The sequence below is a fragment of the Leptosomus discolor genome, chromosome 9 (assembly GCF_034619465.1).
Source record: "Leptosomus discolor isolate bLepDis1 chromosome 9, bLepDis1.hap2, whole genome shotgun sequence".
NCBI lineage: Eukaryota > Metazoa > Chordata > Aves > Leptosomiformes > Leptosomidae > Leptosomus > Leptosomus discolor.
This window is the reverse complement of record NC_141399.1, coordinates 35,587,902-35,614,658: the sequence shown is the minus strand read 5'-3', so window position 1 is coordinate 35,614,658 and position 26,757 is coordinate 35,587,902. Positions and strand designations below refer to the sequence as shown.

At 35.0% G+C, this 26,757-nt stretch overlaps 1 protein-coding gene across 1 annotated transcript in view; it reads right to left on the bottom strand.

Annotated features, from left to right (window-relative positions):
- Positions 1-9,015: 9,015 nt before the first annotated feature.
- Positions 9,016-26,757, bottom strand: part of CHM (CHM Rab escort protein) — a 69,876-nt gene continuing 52,134 nt past the window's right edge. Inside the window, exons 10-15 of the mRNA XM_086470674.1 lie at positions 24,789-24,893; positions 23,857-23,920; positions 22,835-22,931; positions 18,887-18,979; positions 15,517-15,683; positions 9,016-10,217 (exon numbers count right to left, since the gene is read on the bottom strand). Of these exons, the coding sequence (XP_086326800.1) occupies positions 10,011-10,217; positions 15,517-15,683; positions 18,887-18,979; positions 22,835-22,931; positions 23,857-23,920; positions 24,789-24,893 (733 nt within the window). The 3' untranslated portion in view covers positions 9,016-10,010. The remainder of the gene's footprint in view (positions 10,218-15,516; positions 15,684-18,886; positions 18,980-22,834; positions 22,932-23,856; positions 23,921-24,788; positions 24,894-26,757) is intronic.

Here is a 26,757-nt window from a genome sequence, read left to right as displayed (position 1 = left end):
TCCTTTCCTTCCCTTCTTCATAGTTATTACTGCCTCATTATACAGTCATTTGTACAGTTTTGGCAGACATTTACTTTTGCATAAATTAAAGTCACTGAATCTAGTTTTGCCTACAGGACTTCATCAAAATACCAGCAACATTTTTATTTGAATGTCAAAGTTTGTCAACCATTAAACTGAATGATTTTTCATTATGCAATTCAACAGAAGAAGCGATCTCCAGTCTGTATGCAACATTACTCTGAGAAAAATAGGCATCTTTGAAAAATCCTTCCTGCTTATTCTTAAAAGAAAAGTGTCTCTTCATAAAGGAGCTACATTTTAAGGCCGGCTTCATACATTTTACTAATACACTAGCAACAGATACAATTTCACAATTCAGTGAAACAGAATGAATTCAGCTATGGTAATCCAAAAATTCCAATAATCCTTTAAAAACTTTCCAAGTGGCTTTGTGAGAAAAATATCTATTGGTTTCAATAAGAATAGGCTTAAGCCCTGCAGCATGAGGCTACCATAGCATCCATAACCCCAGCCAGACTCAACACTGTGGAGAAAGCTCCTTCAGAGAGCAGAGTAGCACAGGCTTTCCTGGAGGAAGCCTCTCTCAGCCCAGCATTGCAGAGACGCTGGTTAAGTCCAGAGAACAATTTTCTTAGCTTATTTATTTCTTAGACTTTGCAAAATCACCAAGGGTGACAGCCACAGAAGTGCCTAGAATGAACTAAAAACATAACTCATATTCCTCTAAAAATCCACAAAATTCCAAAATTTACATCCAGAGTTGCAGTTAGTTTCCCTGGTCAATGCTGGTTATTCACTTCAGCTCCTGTGAAGCTGAAAACAGTGAGTCCAGGCTGAACACACAGGTGCCATAACACGCAGGTGCCATAACAGCACTTTCCACTTAGCAGCGATCATTCTTGGTCAGAGAAGCCTTTATCATCTGCAAAGCTTTAAGAGATTCAGAGGAGCCACCCCAAAAAACCAGGCCCACGCTTGTGCCATGCTGCATTGCACTGCACCACGAACTTGGTTTACTTGTTTGTATTTTCTCAACAATGAAGTGACAAGGTAAAGTGTAACCACCTAGGAAGGGTGATTATTTCTCCCTCTGGAGTAACTGAGGATATACTGGACAGAAGAGGCATCATGAATGCAAGGTAGATGGGAGAGGAGCACCAAAGTCCTTCTGCACAGCAGCTGAGAGGAGCAGGGAGCAGAAACAGGGCCAGAGAGAAGACAGGCTATGCCATCAGCAATGGTGGCCTTCAGCCCTGTCTGGTGAGCATCTGCCGTCAGCCTCATGGGGAAGACACCACAGCCTCCCCACCAGTCCTCTGAGCCCATGAAGTACAAATTATTTTTATTAGCTCTCACCAAATTTTATTCCCACCACCAAGAACACCCCACGTGTACATACTGGAAGCAGGGAACTGGCAGCACTTATATTTATTTTCTTTACTTTCTATTACTTCCCATTTATTATTCAAGTACTAGTCACTGGCCTGGCACCATTAAACCTCCTTGATCATGTCTGACTCAAAAGATTAAAGAGTGTAGAGCATACAATGAAAAGACCTGTTTAATTAAACCGGGACATGTTACAAAGTGTAGAAATAGAGCCTGACAAGCACTCATAATTCAAGCTGTAAAAAGGTGATTTAAAATAAGAACATGCACAATATGTTCACTGTATACATACTGTATTTATAAGTTAAGTACAAAAGGGCAGCAGGTGAAATACTATACAAAATAGGGCCGTAACACAATTTTAGGAGTTCCTTGAAGCATATTTCATTCACATTTTTGTGCTTATTGATTTTTGCCACAGGTATCCCACTGCTTTTATTTAAAAACCTTCCTAGAAAAGGATATCATTTATGCAAATAAGATTTCACAAATGCTTAGAAAAAGGCTATGCAGAAAGAAATCCATAGAATTCATTGTACATACTAAAAAGATGACATGGAGTACAAAATTCAGCAGTTATTTCGCACTTTATAACCACAAATAATGCTCACATCCGTATTTGTGGTAATAAACTGAAAGGGGAAGTGCTGCCTAATTACCTGATTTATAAGCAGTACAACAGAATAAAATTTAGATAAGATTCTGATTACTTAAATTCAGTGTTGTAACTCCCAAATTGTCTTCAAGGACACTATTTCAAACATCAGATCTCAGTTTTCTGAGGTTCCTGTTTAATTCAGTCTATTTCTCCCCCCCCCCCCCCCCTCATCGAAGGCAAGGATGAATTAGACTCTATGGAAAAAAAAAAAAAACACAACACATTTAGTGCATGTAGCAGTATTTTTCAGACTCATTGGACCATGGACAATGAATCTGAAAGCTAACATCAGGTTAGAGTAACTTTATTTTTAATTTAATAGCACAGTCAAAAGCACTTTACTACAAAAAAATTATGACTTTCATTATGTCTATAAATAGGCAACCTACTGAATTATCACATAGAATGTTAATGACATCAGCATTAAGTCCTAATTAAACAATAAAGCAATACGCATTACAATCTGCCAGCAAAATACGTATAATCAGGAAAAGATTTCAAAAAAATGGCATTTTATGTTATTTTTATTAAGCAGTAAACAAAGAGTTGATGCTGATTGGCAAAACCTTACTTGTGAAACACAGATAATGTCAGATGGAAAAAGGGACTTGGCTAACAAAACATCTGCTATCCCAATCACGTTGTAATAGTTGTATTTGATTTTTTTCTCAGAAAAGCAGTTGCACCTCTACTCAAATATTACTGCTATCCATTTTTACAGTTATCATTAACACCGTTCATTTTCTTTCTCAAATACACATATTGATATTTTATTGACCTCTCAAAAGGCTTCAGAAAATATCTGTCACCATTTTACATCTTTTTACTATGACATTAAAGGGAAAAGACTCAACCCAGTTCATGGAGGAAACCAGTGCCAGAGCTAAAAAAAATATTTCTCTTCAATCCCAAGTTGATACATTATCCACTGCTTTTTGCTACTCATCATTTGAGTACTGCTTTGTCCTCCCTTTATTACACTTGTGCACACGCATGCATTTTCAGAGATGACACTAGAATAGGCCATCTGAAGAGATTTGATGCAAAGCAAATTTTAAAATGTATACCCTATGCAGTATGCATTTCAAATGATACCTTAGCAGAGATGAATAGGTCCTTAAAACGTAACTGAGAGGGCTATTAGCTTTTACCATGCTCACACTTTCATTTTAGATTCAGACTGAGAGTCTGGAAAGTAATCTAAGGTTTCCTGGCTTACAAGTCCTATGGAGAGAAAATGCAAGCATCACGTTCAAGTGTCACCAAAGTAAGTTATTTTACAACAGTTCCTTAATAGTAAATAGCATTTTTGTTGTTTTTCATAAAAGCATTTTAATTTTGTCTTAAAAATATATGATATATAATGAATACACCACTTTTTAAAATTAAGTTTTATGTATTATTTCAGTATCCAAACACAGACCAGGAAAAGACCACATGACTTAGCTAATAAGCTGCTGTAAGGATCATATAGTGGATTCTCTCTGAATAATCTATAGTCTAAAAATTATTCACTGACAGTACTTAGCTAAGGCGTGCACAAATTTTTGCACAGGAAAAAAGGCTGAATTCACTGGATAATTAATTCACAACAAAGGACTCAACCATGACTTGCAGTGACTTTCACGCTACTGAAAAGTTCCCAGAGCAGAGACATGTTTTGTTACATTGGTCTGACAGCTGGTCTCTCATCATGATTAAATGGCTTTCCCTTGGGTGAGCTCCAGAAATGTACTCGGGTTAGAAACAGAATAGATTCAAAATTCCACATTGGCCATTACAAAGTTTTTTGTGTACGCAGAGTCGAAAACATAGCACAGGAGTGCCTGGATTAGTGATTTTTTAAAAAAAAACATTTTTTAAGAGAGAAGACTCTTGCAAGCTATCCTTTTCCAGACTCAAGTCTCCAGTATGATGTCAGCCAGTAATTAAAAAACTTGCTGCTCAGCCTGGACGCTCAACTCAGGTACAGAATTATCAGCTTACCAACAAATACCACACTGGTTTTATGGCTTGTGAACTAGGCCTTGAGGTATCAATGAACTGCAGTGTACCACAATGTTATCCAGATGTTTTATCATTGTGCTAATGACTTAGTAACCGAACAGCTTCATGACTGAGACAAGTATCACTTCCAACAGAGAAGTATTTCTTAGTCCAACTCCATGGTCAGAGCAGAAGAAATGAATGAGATAAAGCTACCAGCACTCATCTAGAGAATAAGCTTCCCAAAGTTGGAGTAGCAATAAAGGAGCTATAAAAGCCAAGCCACATTCATTAGCCACCAGTGGCGATTGCTATCATGCAATACCACCTCAGAAGAGGTCTCCTCTGCTTGAGAGGTCAGACGGAATGTCCATAGCCTTGGCATGCCCCACTCACTGAAGTCTTAACCATACAGAATGGAGGAACAGCACAAAAGCTTTCTCCAGAGACCCAAATATATTATGAATTACAGGGTGGTACTCCAGAATGAAGTATGAAATCTGAAAATCTAAAAATGTGGGTGTTCTGAAATTTCCTAAAAATCAGCATGATTTGTATTAACAGCACAACCTCCTTGCACCATGCCTCTTACGGTAATCAAAAGATTAGGCTGTCACTAAGTATTTTAGTTCTTCTTGATGCTTAAATGCTTTTGAGTAAAAAAAATTCTGGTAAGTAATAGGAAAAACTAAAATCCGGTGAAGAAGTATACTACTGAATTCGGTATACTGGCCCGTTATAAAACTTGCAACACTTCAAAGAAGCTTTCCCCCAAGACTGAGAAGACACCTACATAGAACTGCCACATCAGCAGCATTATATACACTGGGAGTCAACCGTTGTCTACGCAACCATTGTTTAGTCAAATACATCCGGGTCTTGATATACACTCAGGTTGATACATTCCATCTTTTTTGTCAATGTATGCAAGTAGTGTAAAATACATTGTCTGTTAGAATTGTGACAGGAAGAGTATTTTCTATTAAAGTCTCCTCTGACCAGAACTCCCATCCAGTCAACAACTGCCTCTTCCTGAAACTTCACTGTCAACTTTCTAAATCACAAACGTCACTGAGATTTACCACATTCCTGCCTGGCTCCCCATCCAGATTTTGAAGAACCATTCATTCTTACAAACAGGAACTGGCAACCTGTAAATAAACATAACGGTGGAATTGCTAATAAGCTTGATTTCCACCAAAAGTTATTTTTTTTTGCTAGATATGAAGCTGACGACATGAATTCCACATGGCTGACTATTCCTACTACTTACCTACACAGCTGAAAGTATCCTTCTATGGTAACTTTGTATAACATTAAAGAAGTCATTCTTGAAATCATATACACCTAACGTAAGATTTCCATTTGATTACTGAAGCAATCTTACTATTCAACTGGGTTACAATAAATCAACATTTTGTCTCAAACTTGCAGCGTCACAACTACTTCCACACCTTGCCGAAGGTACTTCGCATTACTACTTATCCACGGAATGCAAGCAACTACCCTGCCACCACAACTCTCCCACATGTTTTTGACACTTTTGGTAACATCAGGTAATTCTAAATTTTGGACATTCTATAGTGGTTGATTTCTGCAAAAGTCTAAATTATAAACTTTTACAAGTTAATAATTTTGTCGTAAGAGATATACAGACACAAAAGCAATTAATATTATTTGGAAAAAAAACCCAAACTGCAAACTCTGAAAAATTGTTTACACAGTCGCAAATCAATTATGTTTCAAGACATGATCTCAGTAACTTGCTCCCTTAACTGGAAAATTAGCAACTGCATTGTGATGATAGAATCCTATGGAAAAATAAAAAAGGGCATCAACAGCAGTCAACCCACCAGAATCTGCAGAGCTTACTGATAAATAATGGGTGAAGAGAACATTCATTATGGCAGAAAATCCAGGAGAGATCTCTGGAGCTGTTTAGGGTAGTTCCAACACCAGAAGGTTTACTTTTTAAAGGAATGAGTTGCTACTGATACAAAATTGTCAGATAAGTAAAAACCTAAAATGTACTGCAGAGGGTTATATAAAAGTTCCACAGTAGTAACTGACTGAGCAACAAAATAAACAAATAAGAATGGATAAACATATCCACAGATAAACAAAAAATAATACCCTTATTTGTACTGCAAAGTCCTCAGTGTCTGTGCCAGGTATTATTCCATTTATATGTTATTCCGTTCTTGGTTAATTGTTGCCTCATTCCAAAAAGCACATCTATATTTTTTCCCCAAGTATCCATAAACTGTTAGAAATCGTTTATAAATCTCACATAGCAAAAGGGGAAATAGAAGCACAAGGCTCAGCTGATCTAAGGGCATGAAGGTTATGACAAACAGTCCCCATTTTATCCTCCCCTTCCCACCGCAACAATCCTGCTTTAGCTATTTCCATTTGCTTGTCTGTCTCTCTTCTTTCTACCACGCAAGGAAAGTGGGTAGTGCACATGTTTTCCCAGCCTGGAGAAGTGCTGAGGAAATGAATTTTATCCTTTCAACAGACGATACTATGGATTGTAAGTGACCATGCCTCTTATTGTGTAAAAACAGACTTTTAATACTTGTTTTACCATTAATCAATACATCACTAACAAATTGTTCTTGAAATTAAAATGTTGCAACTCACATTGCTGACGTGAAAAGATTTGAAGGGGGGAGAGGGGCCTAAACCATAAAGAGATTCAAAGCAAAAGGAGCCACACAACCTCCTGAGTACAGAAAGTGAAATTGATACTAGCTACATAAAGAGAATTGTTAGTGGATCTCTGACAAGATTTAGAAGTGTATGGAAAATATAAAATAAAATATAAAAGATAAAACCCCTGAAAACTCCACAAGTCTCTTCAGAGCATTTCAGTGAAACGGACACAGCACGTGCTCCACCACATTTCCACACACGAGCTGACTGCCTGGATGTTTCTGAATCAGCAAGTCTAACATGAAGGTATTTTTTTTCAGGGGTCAATTTTCCCATTGATGCAAGGAGGATTTACACATGCAAGCCCCATTAACATTAATAAGAGTTACCTACATAAATCCCCCTGCAATGATAGGAGAAAAGACCCCATAGTCTGCAAGGATCTAAGTTCTAATGATTACCTGTCAAATGGCCCTAAGCATCATCATCATCACCAGAAAAAGCAGACGTAGCAGCTTCATGGCTGAAAATACTTCCAAAGGAACAGTAACTAATTGCAGTAATACAGATAAGGCAATACAATAGCAGAAGGGAAAATGGCATAAAATTGACTGTTTGAATATTAAGGGTTAATCCAATTAACCAGCTTAAAAAGAAAGTACTCATTAAAAAAGGAATTCAAACATATCAAAGCACTCCTTAGAAAAAAAAAAGGTGTGAATATTGTATGAGCTCCAAGGTGCTTGAAGGATAATACAGCTACTTGTTTAAAAATTCAATTAACCTTATCTTTCTTTAACTTGATTTATTAATAATCCCACAGATAAATTGCCAGTTTTTAAAAAGTCATGTTATCTTTTGAATACATCCTGTATGACAAGCCTTAAAAACTACTTCAAATAAGCCTAACCCTCACTTTGTATGCTTAAATCATTTAAAGCAAGAACAAAATGCAGTTCAGTGTATGATTTCTGTAAAATACAAAGATCAACAGTCTTATCTACTGCTATTGCAAGCGAGCTATTGGGTACTCAAGTACCATAGGAAAAACATTTTATGTTTCCACTCACCATGCGAACGAGACACGAAAACAGTTTTTAAGCAATCAATGTAGTGCAAAGTCTTCACCTACAACTTGTAGATTATTCAGTCTTATCTAAAATCAAATTTGCAATGTTTCCAGACTTTGCTTCACATGGACATGAAGCCCTAAGATACTACTTTATATAAACATGCTAACTTGTACAAACATAGTGTCACACACGTAAACTTCAATCTTATTATAGATGTCACCATGATGAAAGCAGACAACAATTATCAGGAAACCTCAGCTAACGAATGAACTGCTTTTCCCGTGTAACTGAAAGAAAACACAGAAAAATGCACTTGCAAGCAAACCTTTAATTTTCATCAAACGATTTCCTTGTAAACACAGAAGATGAAAAATTCCACTATAATCCCTACTATTGAAAGACAAACAGAGACTAGGTCCTCCACTTAGTTCTTTTACAGAGCTGTAGATGTTAAATACCATTACCATACACTCATGCTTTCCAATACACATAAAAATTACAGCTAAATGAAGAGGCAGTCTGCTTATTACTATATATAAATAACTGCTCAGTCACAAGCATCCAAAGATAACTGTTATTTAACATTGGAAACATTTCAACCACATATTTTTCTGAGGACTTTGGGATTATACACACCAATGGTACCTATACAATAAACAAAGAATGTAAACACTAACAAACCAGTTTTCGAAATGCAAATTGGACAATGTATTATAACACAAGACAAAGTGAAGTTAACCGTATCAGTTATGCTGTAAAAAAATAAATAAATTAACCTTTATGGCATGAAGCCATTTTAAAGGCAGGCACGTGCACTCCAAAACTGTACAAAAGCCTGGACGTGTCAAGTACAGGCAGTGCTGGATATTCATATTTCAATGGCATTTTTTATTTACGTAAGTACTTAAGCACTGCTAGGACTGTATCTCAGTTACGTAGAAGTTTAAACCCTGACTCATCAAAATTCACTAATCTCCATATTTAGATATATGACGGATCTATTTGGTGTACATTTTAAGGTAAACCTTTAAATAAATGCTAAATATTTTTCATTCATGATCTGAATATCTAACTTCAAGCATTGTTCAGAAGTAGTGCAAGTTTATTATGGTAATTTACAACAGCTTTCTAATTTTGTTATTTTTCATACAAACTAGGTTTATAAATACTTCAAGAAATTTTATTGTATAAATGCTTTACGATTTATCATTATAAAATGCATAATTTACAGCTATCAGATTAATTTTAATCCTATTAACTGGGATCAATACAAACCTTTGGAATTATCAGTTGACCCCTCACCCCATCACAAAAAACCTTGACTAACGATCACCTAAACTTCTCAGACACCATACATCAAAAATTAACTACTGGCTTAATAAAGGGACAAACACTGCAACAAATCTGGGGAAACTAACAAAGGTATGCTCCATTTATGATTTTAAATTTTGTGGGGAAATCTAGCGTTAACTAGCTTGTGCTATTTTCCCAACTATGGCAAATGAAGTCACTAGTGAAAATGTGTGCTCTATTAGATCTTATTAAAAAAAAAAAAAATGAATGTAAAATGGTTTCACGTGAGGAACACCTATCAGATTATATTTGTTTCTAAATTATGGCATCAGTTTCAAAACCATACAAGAAATTTTTCACTATACAAATTAAACACGACATGTACTACAAGTTCTAAAGCCACTCCAGAACTATCAATATTACTGCCTTTAAGTTCCATTCACAGAATCACTTTGAAGGACAAATTGTGAAGCTCGCCTTCAACTGTTTAATTAGCACAGATCCAATGATTTTTAGAACTTTGATGTCAGAAGATCATCTTCTGACTGCTAAGCAAACTTGCACATTTTTTCTTTTCATTAGTTTCGACTCCTTGCCTGTTTAAAAGATGGAGGATGCTTTCCAAAACGTAAACCAAAACCGAATTATCTCCACAAATAGTGAATCCTATTTTAGCATTTTAAATTAAGTTCTTTGTTCTACTTTTTTTTAATTAGCTACAAACACCCCTGGATCTGGTGGACCTATGACTATTTAGAAATGTCTCAGCTATCAATGAAACTACTTGACAAAGAAAGATTATCCAAGCTAAGGAAAGTAAGGCAATTGCAAATAATACAGCTAAGGGCTTTTTAAACCTCTTTTTCTTACCCTTCCTCCCTTACATTTTAGGTTGTGTCAACCTCCTCTTCTACTAAGAGAACAATGCTAATTCATTCTTCGTTATCTTCCTTCTTAACAGCAGTACTACCTCCGCTACTGCTTTCCTCAGTTGGGGATTCAGGTTTTGTCTCTGGTGAATTACTAAATCCAGAATCTTCTGGTGCAATCTCATCTTCATCATAAATAATATCTTCTGGATTCGGCGGTGGTGGGCAAAATTCCTCTGTAGGAAACATTTCTTGGAAAATGGTCTCAGCCTATTCAGAAAAAAAAAATAGAATAAACTTTACCTTGAAACGTAATACCTTGCAGCATATTTTACAGATATTTAAGATTAACCTCTGTTCTTTCAAATCAATAGTGATTTAATGCTTTGACAGTATTGTAAACACATGGGAAATTCATTCCTCCTTACAGTCCTCAAAAAAGAAAGAGCAATCCATCTTCTTACATTGTTCTACCAGGAAAGTCACAGCATAAGACTTTTTAAAAAATGCTGGTCATTCTACATTGTACTGAGAACAACGAAGATGATTTTTTGCAAGCAAAATCATCTTTTCCACTAGAAAAATATCCCTAGCTGTAGTCAAATGCAAAGTATAGGAAAGATATCACCCCTTTCCAGACAGAAGAATCCATTTCACATAACGAGCAAAACAAGGACATTGTTAATATGTACAATCTACATCTATATGGGTTTCCTTCTTAAATTAAAAAATTGTTTAAAAATCCCATTTCTGTTTTTATGAACAGCTCATACATAGCCCAATTGAGAACTATTCTCATCCAATGGAATATAATAATTGAAAATACATGCATATTTGTATACATTTATAATTTTTTCAAAAAACATGACTATCACTTGTGCATACACCTATGTGCACAAATTGTACCTCTTCGAAAAGGACTGTGTAAGCAACTTTTACTTAGATAAAAAGACAGTTACTCTTAAGATACAGCTCAAGGATTTAATTTACAATGCCACATACTCTTCATGCCATCAAAGTTTAGAAATTAAGACCACAGAAAAAGTCAAGTTTTTGACCACTGCAATGAAAGATGTTTAAAAGAAACGTGTTCTTGATAACATCAGGGTAGTTGTTACTACAACATACAGAACATTACAAAATTTGGGAGAAAAATAACCAAAATAACACTATCTTAGAATTGTTGAGAACCAAATATTTTACAAAAACAAAGGAAACCAAAAATCATTTAAAACCCACAGGAATGCAAGGAGCTTTGTTAACTAGTGTTAAATAGTTTTATGTGTTCTTGTGCAAATAACATATCTATACGCTTATCTAAAAAAAAAAAAAAAAGCAAGCTAGAGATGATCAGGAATTTATTTACTGACTCAACATGCACTTCACATTTCCATAAATGTTTTCTTTTCCAAGTCCTTAAGCTTCTAAGGCAAATGGAGACAACTGATGCAGATCGCAGTTCTGTTTTGGGTTTCTAAAACGGCAAAGGAATATCGCCCCTCGATTTTGCCTGTTCAGTAAACTGTGCCCTAAACCTGTGATGAGAGCTCCCACGTAGGCAAGAACGCATTTCATCTTTATATTCATACTGCTACCAGACACTGCACTGAAAAAGCTGACAGGAGGGTCAGTTAATGCCAACTGCAAAGGCCGATTACACGACGCAGATTCCTGGACAAGAGGGAATTGTTTTCAGATTAATACATCATTGGTCATGTACCAAACAGCTTTCTGCGATAAACTTCACTGCCCACCAGCAGAAGATTTGTATCACCACCACGTGGATGCAGGACTCCATTATTAACTGCTTAAATGACCCTGTCTGCTCTCAGTTCAATTTAATTTTTCATTCTGCTTCCTAAATTTCACTCTTCCATACCCATTTAAAACTGTTTAAAACTATTTATATTAGTATATAAAAAAATATAGAAAAAAATTCCATACTTTACTTCAAAAACATGGTTTTGTAATTTGAAAACCTTGCCTACTAAGTCTGTGGGGCAAGGGAGTACAAACATCCTACAAAAAGTTTACAGAACGCTTTTTGAAGGTAAAAGGAAGACTTTTTATGTCAAGTCTACACTTGTCCTTGAAACTCCAAAAATATACTTAAGCTATTATTGTATTTAATAGAATACTGAAGAAAGATGTCATATTTTGCACTAAATATATGACAAACTGGAGCAGACAAATATTTCCTATGCAATTATCAACAATTATTCAGTCTCCAACTAGTCAGCGAATATCCACTCCAAAAATGGTCAAATAATTATGAGACTGAACATGACACAAATTCTCAGTATGTTATGCAGGACAGCATGACACTGATTGTTAATTGAACAATTTAAAGGTATAGAGTGCTTTCAGGTCTACCAATTTTTTAAGTTAAGCTTATCCAGCTGAAGTAATGCAGAATAACTAATAATAATTTAACAGTTCCTTCATTATAAGTTTGAGACTTACTGTAACTAATTAAGTTAGTAAATAGTTCCTTCAATATTTAGTAAAGTGTACGAGCTTTCCAGTATGAACGTTTGAATTAAGCATTAGAATGTAAGCATGTAAAGCACTTGCACAGATACTTTAATTTAATAACTGTTTGAAGTTGAATAAAACCGTGTTTTGTTAACTGTTTTACTGTATCCCAGCTACGCAACTTGGTGGCGTGCAGACAAGCTGTATGGGCTTTCATAGCAACTTTTACAAAGAATGCTACCAAACTAACAGTAGTTTGAAACACAATACACTTGAATAACTCTGAAATCCTTCTAGATATAGGAAAAACTGTAAACAGGTTAAAGGATAAATATTGGCACGACAATTTTAGTGCCTCCTCTTACAAACAAGAAAATGCCTCAGAAATCTGACATACTTCAAGGAACATACTACTTTAGAATGTAATTTGTGTCAGGTTGCAGCAGTGAAAAAAATAAGAGAACTGGAAGCCAGATGCTTTACTTGATCCATACATACAGAACTTGAAGAAATCATAAACGGCACTTTATATTTTAGTTGGCCTATCTTCAGGGCAAGTATATGCAGACATCAAAATTAATTCAATATTATAATAGGAATTTAACACTAAATTAAAATAAGAATGAAGTCACCTGTATACTGAGCCATACATGGACAACTGTCTGTAGAAGTTGTGGTGTCTTGCCTTCTAAGTAATGTACCATCAATACAATCAAACAGTGTGACATAAAGAGTTAGGAATACTAATAGTAATGAAAACATAAATCATGGGAAGTATCATTAAAACAGTAAACACAGAATTGATTAGAGAAATCAGATTCAATTTTCCAAGCTATATCCAAGACTAATACACACAGTGGTTTTTTGTTTGGTTTTTAAAGTGTTCTCATACATGAGTTTGTAAATATTTCATGTTTGGAGATTTCCATGCCATTGCTAGGCAGATGAAAGTCATTTGGGGGTAGAAGGCACACCAACTTACATGCATTTCTCTCCTCCACTTGTCTAGAAGGTACCTGCATGCTAGATGGGAGGGCTGTATTCTAATGGTGAGTTCTGCTTTATCTTCAACCTATTCTTCACTTTGTTCTCACATACGGTCCTTACTCTTATTTTCCCTTATGACTTTGAATTATAAACATGTTTGCACAAAAATTTTTGCACTCTAACCACTGACCATTTGTTTCAAAATTTAAAACAGGTTCAAAAAATGTAGCTTCCATTTACTCTTTCTGAAAGGCAGTGTTCTGGGCTCTTGATAGATAAACTTGGAGGAGAAACAATCTCAGTGATGGTCAACAGATTTAACACAAAAGCTAACTACAGCACCTAGAATATTTAAACACAGCTTGATCTAGAATACCATCATTCATTGGTAAGAAAAAGAGCTCCTAAGATAAGACGAAGCTGAATGCTAGAAAATGTGGCTACCAGAATTGGAAACAGGCTGGTGTTTAAGTGCATTTAAACAGCTTTTAACTTGCACTGTTTTAAAAAACAGTTATAAAAATCTCATTCAGAAAAGAACTCATTTAGAATCTAAAACTGCTACCATAATAACTGTCTTGCATTACTTTGTCTTTAGAGTTCTTTATCCTCTTGGGAAGCAAATTATTGCCTTGTAAAGCAAAACGAAGGGTAGTTAATTATACTGTTCTGACCCTACAGTTCAGGCTATGTCAGCTTTTCCACTTTAAAATCTTATTTTTAAGAGGATTATGACTTAGTCATAAAAAATCCAGCAACTGGTTAGAAGATGGCATGCACATTCTCTGAACATGGCCACTAAAAAAAACAGCTTTAAAAATGACTAGTGCCAGTTAATACCACAAAGATGTGAAGGTGTTCTCACATTAGCTCTGAAAGCACCCTTACACCACAGTGACTACTGTGGTAGATTTGCCTAAGAATTTATACCTTCCTTATCAAGGCGGATCTCTGAACGGAAGAGCAAAGGAGAAGCATTCCTGTAGTTGTCTTTTGTTGAACAAGTCACAATGTACATACATGCATGATTTTGTCTTCTGCTCAATAGTAGTGGGGAAGGGACAAGGAGAGGTATGATAGGAAGTTCTTTGTGAATTTCTGCATACTTAGTCTTGAAGATCAAGTGTCCCTGCATATTCTGCCTATGGCCAACACAGAAGGTGGCTATTTCATGATCTCTCCATCTGCCTAGTTTTGCTTAGGGAGCTTTCACTCTTTACCCTCAATTTCAAAGCGCTAGTAGTTTGTCTTAAATTGAGTACTGGTATGGTATGCCTACTATCAGGCAAGTTGCTAGAGGTTCTCAGTTCAGGATTCTATTTAGCAGGAACTAGATACGTAGACACCCAAATACTGAGAACTAAAAATCAGAACTGAGTGTGATTTGGTGTCAAATACTATCTCAAGGTTACAAACAGAATGACATTCCCTTCAATTCCTTCAGAGACACAATTACCCTGTCTTTTTTTTTCACTATAGTGATACTAAGGCAAAGATAAGGCAAATTGAGACAGATAGCTTAATGTACCAGATTAGTAATTATGCTGGGGTTTTTTCTCCAACGGGTTTTACGTTTGTGACTACATGCCACAGGTATTAAACTACTTTGATGATCCTTCCAACTTGAACTGCAGATAGGCTTTTCTGACCTTTGATTCGTACAGCTTCTCTACTGCTGCACCTCCCTTTAACCTTACATGCAAAAGACTACATATTCTGGGGAGCTATCATCTATCTTTCTGAATTTGACAGTTTTTCCTTTCCACAGTATTAGAGCAAGCAACCATTCTACCAAGATCACGATCTTCAGTTACTGCTGCCTTCTAGGTTCCCTTTACCTATTCAGATTACCTATCTGCTACTCCCAACGTTACTGTATCAACTGGCCTTTTCTCAAGTTTCCTCCATTCTCAGTCCCACTGACATTCATTTTGCTCGTTAAGTAAGATTTTTTTTTTTGTATGTCTAGCTGTGAAGTTTTATAGCTGTCTTAGTAGTAATTACCTAGCATAAAGCAGAATAACCCAGAACAAAAGTAAACTGTATTGGACATCCTTAGGTCTTTAATTTTAAAGTTCTGCAACCAAAAAACATTGATCTGCCCAACCTGTTTGACAGCACAGTCATTTCCTAAAGCAGAATCTGGTCCAGAACAGACATAAACATTTGAGGGTAAGCCATCATATGAATTTTTCTCAACTCCTGAAGAATCTCTCATGTTGAAGTAGACTGCCCAGAGGACTCTAGGTTTTTCCAGTTCTTCATTTTCAGTGTCTGAAAAAAAAAAAAGTGTTTCCACTAATCGATGTTCACATATAATACGGGAAATATGTAATCTAGCATACTGAAAGTCAATTTATCAACATGGAATTACTGTAATAAAGTAACTTTTTTTTCTTTAAAAAGACAATTAATTTTACTTTTCATTCTTTTCTGAAGTACTCTTTCATCATACTACTCCTTTACAACCCTAGGTATGTAAACTCTGCTTATTGTGTACACATGCCACTTAAGAACCATTTATCTCCTAAAAGCACGCTACCAAGAAACTTGTTCTAAATTTCTAACACCTTTCATGTTATCTAGTTTACTCTGGATAAACTCCATGAGCATATGACAGTCTGAACAAGTCCTCTACGGGCTGTGCCAACTTGAAGCTACTGCATTGCATATGCAAAGATATTTTTGATGTATACTTCCCCCGCCCCGCCCCCGCCATTTAATAGTTTCCATCTTTGCATGGGAACTCTTCTCAAAACAGACCTTTGTGTTCTTTAAGATTAAGCATCTTCAAGCCAATCTAAGGAGACTAACTAATGCTTACGGTTTAAATAAAAGAAATTTTAAAGAAAAATCCACAAATACCTCCCCTGCATATTAACTGCGGATAAAGAATTGCCAAAACCTAGAATTACTCTCTTTGAGATGTGTGATATGCAGTATGTAGAATCTCTAAACTGTGGAAATATTGCTAAATGAAAATAAATTATTAATTTATATTTATCTACACTTACTGAAGACTTGTACTGTGCTACAATACTCATTATGAATAAAAACTGACTACATCCTGCTTCTTCATCACAGGTACCTTCTTGCAGTTACTTTGCACATTCATATAACCCCTCTGCAGAGGCAGAAAATCCTCAGGGAAGATGAAGGTCACTTTTTAACATGGCAGAATGCAATGGAGGAATACACTACATAGACTCTTTGCTTAATAGATACTATTTGTTTGGCATATTTGCTGTCCCCTTTTTGGTATTTTACCTCCTCTAAAATAAATGAAGCTTGTAAAAGACCTTGTGAGATTTACTTCTTTCCAAGGAAAAAACTTCTAGATAACAATGGCATTCAAAACAGTATTTTAAAGCAGTTGAATCAGAAAAAAAGGAGATAAATCTATGCTATTCCTTCAGTATCTTTTTATAACCGTCAAATATTTTTAAAAAAATAGGTGCTAACCATACTGAACAGTTTGAAGTATAAATTAAATTCATCAGCCTGTGAAAGTCTAAGCCTTAATACAGGGCAAGATGCTCTTTAATATATTTAAAAGTTCACATTGCTCATAAAAGTTACTTCTTCCTCATTTAGGCAGGAAAATGAATGGAGTCCTCTTCTCCAGGTGACTTTGCCTCTTTGACCTGCCATGGCCCAGTGCTCACTTTATCTGGTGATTCATTTTCAATAACTCCAACAGTATTTGTTCTGACATTTTAATTAAAATACGACCACTACCTCATCCTGATGATAAAAAGGCCTATGTGTCAGTGAAAACTAGCTTTTCAGTGCCTCAGTGCACCTGAGGACCCCTCTGATCACAGAGTTTCTACAGAATTTCAGTCAGGTTCTAAATAATATATCATTTCAAAACTGGATCACTTTAAACATTAAGATTAATGTTAACCCCCCCAAATGATTAGAAGACACTGAACTGCAAACTAATCTTTTCTTCACCAATTGAGTCTTTGAAACATACGGCACTGTCTTGAAAATTTAAGATATGTGTTAAATATTAAAAGCTGGAAATCAGCGGGCTTTAAATTAACAAAACATGCAAAGTGTCTGCAGCAATCCAATCTAATAAAGTTTTCTATTTACAACCCCTAGTTGTATTCTACATGTTTGTTTTGTTAAGGCTCTTATACTACAAACCAAGAAAAAAATTTACATCTTTGGGACACCAAAGGTACCTTTCCTGTAATCAAAACAGAAAACACATATTATTTAATACTTCCTATTAAAAGGCACTTTGTTGACTAACAAAAACAATAAGACACTTTTCCATTAAAAAGTAGAGGAAAAAAAAATAGAAATGGAAAACAAACTTGTGAAAAGCTGAACTCAACCCTTTATGAAACACTGTTCTTGGTTACAGAGCCCCAAGAGGAAAAATAAAGACTGGCCACATAAAATATCACTTTATTTTTTTGAACAGGAGAAAATTCTACCTGAATTCATATTATGCTTCACGAATGAAGCATAACAGCAAATATTATAAACAAACCAAATATAAATATTATAAAATACTTCCACATCTTACTAACTTGTGTATAGATGAACAGAAATACTTTCCCTGACAGCTAAGCATTGGTTTCTCATAAAAGAACTAAGATTTACTGTATTTAAATATGAGAAAACTATATTAAACAGTGCTTTGTCAGGGTTAGAACACAGCAACATCTTCTATGTGCACACCACCTATTCTATGAGCATCTACCAAAAATATGATTAAATTCAAGATCTCGGGATTAAATTTCAAAGACTTCTGTGGAACTAGCTCAAAGTACCTCAGGGACAATTTCTTTCTAGGCAACTGCCTAGAACAACTTGTCAACAGCTACTTTCCTCTAGGACTGTGACATTGTCCATCTCAAGGTCAAAGTTCACGAAAACAGCTGGCAAGTTTTCCTTGAATTTAGAGCCAAATAGTTTATTACTGGAAATCTATTTTCCTGGTAACACTGCAGTGCATAACAACTTTATGCTTCCACTGCTTAAAGCAGAATCGTGGTTTGGGGGGTTTTGATAACTTTTGTTAGGGATACCCAAGTGACAGAAATCACTAAAACAGGATAGTGTAAAAAACCAGGTTCATAAATATTTAATTTCACTACCGCACCTTTGAAAGACATGCTGAGAAGCAAGTATGTTTCCACGAAAAAAAAAGTGTGAAAAATTAAAAAGGTCCTAGCCACTTAGAGCCATGGTCCTTTAATCCATATACTGAAGTTAAACCTCAGCTGAAGACAACTTGGAACATTAGATCACGAAACACAAAAAACCTGACATCTGTCTAATCAATCTCACTCTCAAAATAGATTCCTTTACTTTGAAATGCTGATATCCAAATAACAGCTCACCATATGTTGACTCTGATGACAGATTCAGATGTTCAGTAACAGATACTTTAGTTACAAGGGTAAATCATATATTTGCAAAATAAATCTCTCCATACTTCATTTATTTATTTTTACCTTTTTCTGTATTTAGATTGAATAACTTCTGTACAATAGGCTCTAAATCTTCCCTAGCAGTTTTAGTTGATGGACAGGTTAAATGGACTAGATCTGTAAAACAGAACACAAACTAATTACAATCACCAACACACAGATATATAAATATCATTTACAATTTTTAAAAGGCACAGCAGGCTTTTAGAAATCACTGCTTTTCATATAAATCACTTCCTTTAACCCAGAGAAGTACTGTAATACGGAAACACAGTGTATATACACTACACAGAGAAGTTTTTTTAAAACATTTCATAACTGTATCTCTCCCATATACGTTCGTAAGAGGGAAGGATAACTTAACATCAGCAGTGCAGACAGAGAGAACGTCATTCTCTGAAAAGGTGTCTTTGACACAGGAAAAGCAGCAGCAAGAACCTGGATAACACATTGTATTTGCCATTAACAGCCTCTAGAAATCCCTAGAACATTCTTATCAGTGTTGACGGTCCAATAGTTCAACAACACACTAAAGCCACAAATATCACTCCTTTCGTCAGCACTCTCCTTTAAGAGCTACGTTGGGACTGAGTGGAAATTCAGAAATTTGGCTACTCACAGTTTAAGTCTGGCCGTACAGGAATAAGTATGAAGCTATCTTCCTCCACTGAAGTAAAAAGTTTGAGCAAGACCTCAATTTCTTTTATTGTACTAAACAGTAAATTGGAGATGAAGGGAACAGATGCATGCTTTAAGTTACAGCTCAAGTGGGCTGGCAGTTAACTATTTCTCTCCAGCCACATAGAGAATGAAGAACACTGGGAACACTGTCATGTTTCGACAAATCAGTGGGAATTTAAAGATAAGCACTGCTGAATATCAGAGAACTCTTCTGCGATGTAAGCGATGACATGTGCAATCCCTTGGTACAACATAACAAAAAACTTCTACAACATTTTATTCATCCACCTTCTTATAGGAATGATAGGAAAAACAGCAGTTTTGTGGTTGGGTAAGTGTGAAATTAGGTTAGGTGGGCTAGTAAGGACTTCTGATAATTAGCAAAACTGATTTCAAGTACTTGATTTTGAGAGATGCTCGGTACACATCAAAAATCACAGAGTATAGCAAACCTATATTGGAAAAAGATTATACGAAAAGATTTTGGACCACAAGAACACAGTCGCGGAAATGTATAATTAATCAAAACTCACTTTACAGCATGGGGCAAATCAATGTCACTTAATCCAATTCCGTATTTGCGAAATTCACAGCTTTGCTTGAACAATGCAGATTTGATATTTAGATTTCTTGTTAATGTACTTTTTTCATAAAAATAAAGTTTCTAAACAGATTCCTCACAGAACATACTATTCCTTTATTTGTTCTGTTTTGCAAACTACTGAAGTTGCTGACTCCTTAGAAAAGATAATCACTCGATGCAGCTCTCAACCTCTTTTCTGTTCCATTCGTCTCTATTCAGATACAGAATCAGCTACTCTGCTGCTTTATCCCACCTGATTTTACAACCATTCATTTAGATATTTAAAAGCCTCATCTTAAAGCTTTTTCTAAAATTACCTTAACAGACTCATTTGCTACTGAATGGCTGTCTGGAAATTTACGAGCAGAGAAGTATCTGTCAGAGAATCCTGAAGAAGTTTAACAGATCTTTGTACAAAGTTTAAACTGACTCATTTTTTCTTCACTACTGTACATTTCTGATAAATTTAATAGCAATGTACTGCTATGGCATTGTTTTAGATCCATATGACATTTTTCTTCTTTCACTCTGAAGTCCGGCTATATTTGTGTCATTATTTACATCATACACATCTTGAATGATTTCCTGGTCACAGTTATGCCACAGAAAGTTTGACACTGACTCCAAGAGCATCAGAAATTTAACCCTTCATGATGCTCCTCTTTCAGAATGCACACACAAAGATTATAATCAAACATTAATATTTATTTTTTATTTAACTAAAACCAAACCTTCTGTCTAAAAGGAATATGTACTAAAAAAAGGAGAAGAAAACAGGTGGTGATAAATCAAAGTCTCCCTGTAACCTTAACTAAATGTCTACAATCCCAAACATTGTAATACAACCTATTCTTTCCTCAAAAAAACCCAGCTATAAATCACTAAAGTTCCCATCATTTACTTTCTATAAAATCTTTTTTATTATCTTTAAGGTTATGGCTATAAGTCACAGTCATCAGTATATATTTTGATTATATTTGATTTACTCAGGTATAACTGCATTAGTTACAGTGGTTGCCAACATTTGTCTTCAAGTAATTCTTCTAGCAAGAAGAACGATGAGTTTAGTTCATGATTTCATCATTACAGTCTCAATTTTTAGGGCAAGTGAAGGAGTTTGGTTCCACTCAACTGGCAATACGGATTATGTGCCTGTCATTTATGCAGTGTGATCAAAGAGTAGATGTATTTGTATACTTATCTTAAATAATTGTTTGAAAGAGAAATCAGTCAGGTTAAAACTCATTTACAGATAATGACGTAAAAGTTTTCTAAAAATTTATGAAATATGCCCCATAACTAGAATTCAGCTCTACCTAAAATATACCTGCATTATTTCAATACATCAAGACAAATTTCAAAGAACGTAGTACCTTCTCTTCTGAAATTAAAAGAATTTATGGAGAAAATAACACAAACCTTCATTTTTCAGCACCACAGAAATTCTCAAACTAATAATTCATATCTACTTTAACATCAATCCTTCTTTAGTTCACTTTCCACTATATATACTTTGTGAACCCTTAAATGAAGTAAACCAGCTATTTAAAGGGTAAATATTAACAATATGCTTTATAGCACCATGTTCTTATTACAGGTTTATCTTTTTTTCCATTATTTAACCAGGAAATATAATTTTGAGGGACTAATTATTTAGTTCACTATTCTTCCATATGCAAAGAATTAAGTTCAAGCCTAGGTAACAGTAAAATAAATTGGTTATTATTACAGTTACTTATTTTTTGTTTAAAAGCATTACATCAGGTAACCTCTAATTCTGTTAATCTTCCACAGTGTCCCAAATTGGTAATCTGTTTAACAGAATTGTGAAGAAAAGTCCTACAGTACAAAGATTCTCTTAAATGTCAAAGGTAGTCTGAAAGGAACAAAAATACATGCACCTATGTTAACTAAGATCCCACCTTTCTGCTTACAGGTTTTTTTCACAAATGTTTTGAGAAAATCCTTCGGGTGGGTTTTGGCCCTTTCATTACAGCGGTAAGAGAAATTTGTGGCAGAAAATTTTACAAAGAAAACATTTCTAAGTTAAAAGAAGTCTTGACTTGAAGACTGCACAATGTTAGCTAGCTACAGAGGAGAAGAAACAATCTGCTAGAGCTCTCCACTAACCTTATCTACCATTCTACTACATCTTTAGTGATCTTAAACTTGCAGAATAAACAAAATGTAGAATTCTAATACTTTTTTTAAATCTAAAAAGAAATACAGCAGTCATAACAAAAAGCTCTGTGGTGCTATTTGATAATTACTGTACAGTAAACAGAATACTGTTCCAGTACTAACAAGACTACAGCTATCAAGCTTATTAGCCACGTAAGTGTTAAAAGGAACATCTGATGTTTGATCCATTTGGAAATAAAGAGCAACATACTTCACTACTATGACAATCACAATAAGACTTTAAATAAATAATTATCAAACGTAAATGTAAACAAAATTTGAATGCAACAAGACTCTCATAGTATGACTCCTAAGCCATATGAAACAGCACACAGCTGCTACAGAATGAAGACAGTGGCCTATTTCTCTCACCTGCTGGTAACAGTAACCTAGTACACACTTTTCTCAGTTAATACCCTGGTTCTTGTGCAGCAGAGGAATGAGAAACACGTATTTTAAACTCTCTTTCAGAGCTGACAGAATTAAAGGAAAAAAAAGAGTTAAGATTACATATACTCTGTACTCACAAGTGTCCTTCATGCATGTCATGGTTGAGGAACACAACTCAATGACGCAAACTGCTGGTTTTCCTAGATCCACTGGAGGCACTGTCAAAATGGAAACCTATCAAGCAGAAAGAACAACTCACGCTGAAGTCGAGTAACATGGAGGATGGGGCAACGAACAACATTCTGAGTAAAGGTGAAAAATAACTGCAGACAGTTACACAATTTTGTTTTCTGGTTTATTAGTAACAACTTGTGCAATCAAGCCTGCTTAATTAAGCGTTCAAGAATCTCTACCCAAGTCAGCAATGTCTGCAGCAGTGGAACAGAAAGAAAACCTTGTATCACAGCCCTTTCCAAAAGGATGACAGTCCAGAAACTCTGTTGGCAAGAGACTGCAAAGTTGCTTTTGAGCACTGGGCTGCGCACTGTTAGGTGAGGATGACTGGAGTACTTTTATGCAGGACTGCTAGCAGCAAGACTTAGGAAGAACAGATTTCTCTGTCATATATGTTCTCATTTTGTAGATCCTAAGAATACAGCAAGCGCACAGAAGAAACACTTAACAGATTAATATCCTTTAAAATGAAGGTCTGCAGAGACTGATGAAGCAGAAACATTTAAAGAAGGATCTGAAAGTGTGTAAGAACTTTGAACAGTAAAACTGAATGTTAAAAAAAAAAAAACAACTTTGAACAAAGTTTAGACAAGCTAAATAATTAACAGTAACAGAATACTAAGGGTAACTTTATTAAAAAGCAAGTGAAATAAACTACCTTAAAGACAGCAGCTTAGAAACTCTGTTAATTAATATAGTGCAAACCAAACAGGGAAACCCAAGTCATTGAGCCAAAATAAACCAAAATAGAATAAAATCCGTAACAGTTTTATAGAGACTAACAAATTAAACAAGTATTAGTAGACAGAGCTGACTAAAAAGCTGGATTCAAGCAGAAACAAAAGCATGAATTAATTCCTACCAACAGCCAAATATTAATACATACAATTCCTAAAGAGGTAAGTGATACAAAACTGATATATACCTGCTGCTCTGAATCTGTGTTTAGTACAGACTGATCCGTAATGAGCACTGCTCTGGAGATCTGCCTACAATTAAATAAAACAATTATGGTATTTAAAAAAATGTAAGAAATAGCCATTTGTATTCATAGTTTTGGCAATACCAATCTAAACATAACACTGTGGGAAGGTTATTTAACCATATAATTTTTATTAATATGATGGTGTGTGGGATAATTTGCCTGTTGCTGAAGAAGGAACACATCTGGAACATTAATGTAGTATCTTCAATAACAAAAATCGATGATAAGTAAGCCAGTGCTGTTATACAAACCAGCTTGAACATCCTTCTGATTTTTAAAAAAAATCTTTTATTTGACCCAGATTAGTAGCAGCATATTAGAGAACTTCTTATGCTCCAAACAGCATAGGACACTTTGGATTAAAAAGAAATACACCAGGATGGACTTTATGAATTTAAGTTTCTAATCCTCCATTGCCTATGATTATTTCTGCACTGCACCTACTACTACAGTTCTGCTAATATCTTATCTGCAATATTTTGAAGACAAGGGCACTATATGTCCAATGCTTTTGGCAAGAGAAAACAATGACTTTTAACACTTTTCTAAACCTGAACAAATTTAAAGCAAGAACAGCAATAGGAACCTCCACCAAACACTTTTTAACAAATACGAAACCCCTAACACACTTCGAGCTATTGGATTTTTTATATGCAAAAAAGGAATATGATTTACAGGACAATTTAAGAAAAACTAAAGATAGCAAGTATACAGTATGCCCTCAAGCATCTAAAAGATGAGAAAAAACTAGGCACAGAATTATGCTGTACTGAAAAGATAAAGCAGGAGACAATCTCTTAAGTTTAACTTGCAGGGTACTTCATATGCTATTATTTAAATAAATTTACTATGTTTACTGTTTTACTACATACCTGTAACACACATTTGTGCATATGCTCTCTGAAAGGTAACTGTCTTCCACAATAAAATAATTAGCACTTATTCTTTGTCCAAAATGATCCACCATAGCTTTGCATCTGTTAAATAAAAAAAAACCAACCAACAAACCAAAATAAGAAATTTAGACATAAAGTAATAAAAGCATGCATAAGTTTTCAAAATTGAGTCATATAGCACATCATTTATATCTTTCAAATAAATTAGCTACACATTCCTTAACATGTGAACCCCTAAACCAACTCAACTGAAATGAAATTGGCATATATTTCTTACCTCATGATACGTGGAAAATACCGTGAATTATTTTGTAGGTGCTACCCTATCACAGAGTTACTTCTCCCCAGTCAGTAACCTTTACCAAAGACAAGTTTATTTTGACAATAATATTTGACAAATTAAATGGAAAATTAATTTAAGAGATGCAAGGAAAAATCCCTGAGAAATAGGTACCTCAGACCATTCCAAGAGAACTTTTCTGAGGTTCTACATTTGTGACTAAACATGCTATTTATCTCTTAAGTTACACACTAAAGGATTAACTAAGTTACATGGCTTTAAGAGCAACACTAACCTTCTTGATAGACACCGTTTGTCTTCGAATACATACAAATTGTAACCCAAACATGTATTAGTCTGCTTCAGGCAATATTTGAAAAAGTAAAAAACCAGCAACAAAAAAAGCCCAATTCCCCCCCCCCCCCAACAAGCACCCAAGACACCACTCTCCCACAAATCTTTCTGAATATAAGAAGGTCAAAACAAAATGAGAATAATTTAAAAGTTGAGACATTGCTACAAAAATTTTCTGTAGTCAAATATAACACAACAGACTAACACTCTTAGAAATGCAAACCACAGCAATTCAGAACACTTAAGTGAAAACAAGATACATATTTCAGATTTTAATGGGGAAATCTCTCTCTGAAAGAACAAACTTCAGGCTTATATACGATGTATGAAACTAAATCACATATACGAGACCTATAAAAAGGAGGCTGCATGCAGATACTAACCAAAAACAACCTCTACTGCTGATTCCTACATGCCATGATCTGTGTTCTATTTAATTGTACATATTTTCCTCAAACTGAGACATTGCAAACATGTTTAGAAACGCCTACAGGTTTAAAGAGCACCTGTCTTAACACTTTTCCTATCTAAAGTGCAAGCAAAATACGTGCACTACAGTTTCTTCTTTATAGTTTGCTTCCATAGCCTAAGAATCTTTAAGGCTTAATACTGACTTCTAAAACAAGATTTTAAGATTTTCTATAATATCAGAATATTTACTGTATAAATAAATAAAAGCAAATTAGCTTCACTTAACTTTTGCTTAGTGTGTGAAAGTTACTACACTTATTTTAAAACTTAAATTCTTCTGAATCAGTGTCTCAATGTTTCAGTCTATTTAATACACAGGATTCAAACCAGTAAATTCTCTCACACACAGTTACACACAGGCGCACACACAGGGGAACATCAAAAGAAACAAAAGGATGCCTAAGACAGAGATCCCTTACAGATTTAAATGTGTTTTATCATAGTGCAACATTATTCCTCTATCAGTAAATATCTGACATGCACATAATGCCTTATGAATAAACAGCATTTCTGTAACTTCAAGTTATTCATTAGCTTCTGTGATCAAAACTATCTATAACACTAGAGAACATGAGAACCAAACCTAAATAAGTAATAGCAATCAGCTGCCACTAGCTTTAGTAAACTAGTTGCTTCTGTAGCTTGAAATGAGAATTGAAAAGGGGGCACACACCATTTGTTCACAAATGTAAGAAGTTCATGATTAATTACGCACATTTTTATAACACTAACTTCTAATGCTGATTTCACAGGAATCTGGTTACTGTATATATACCTATCCTCAAATTCAATGGATAACTTGAAAACATTAAATAATTAAAAGAATAAAGTAATTAAAAG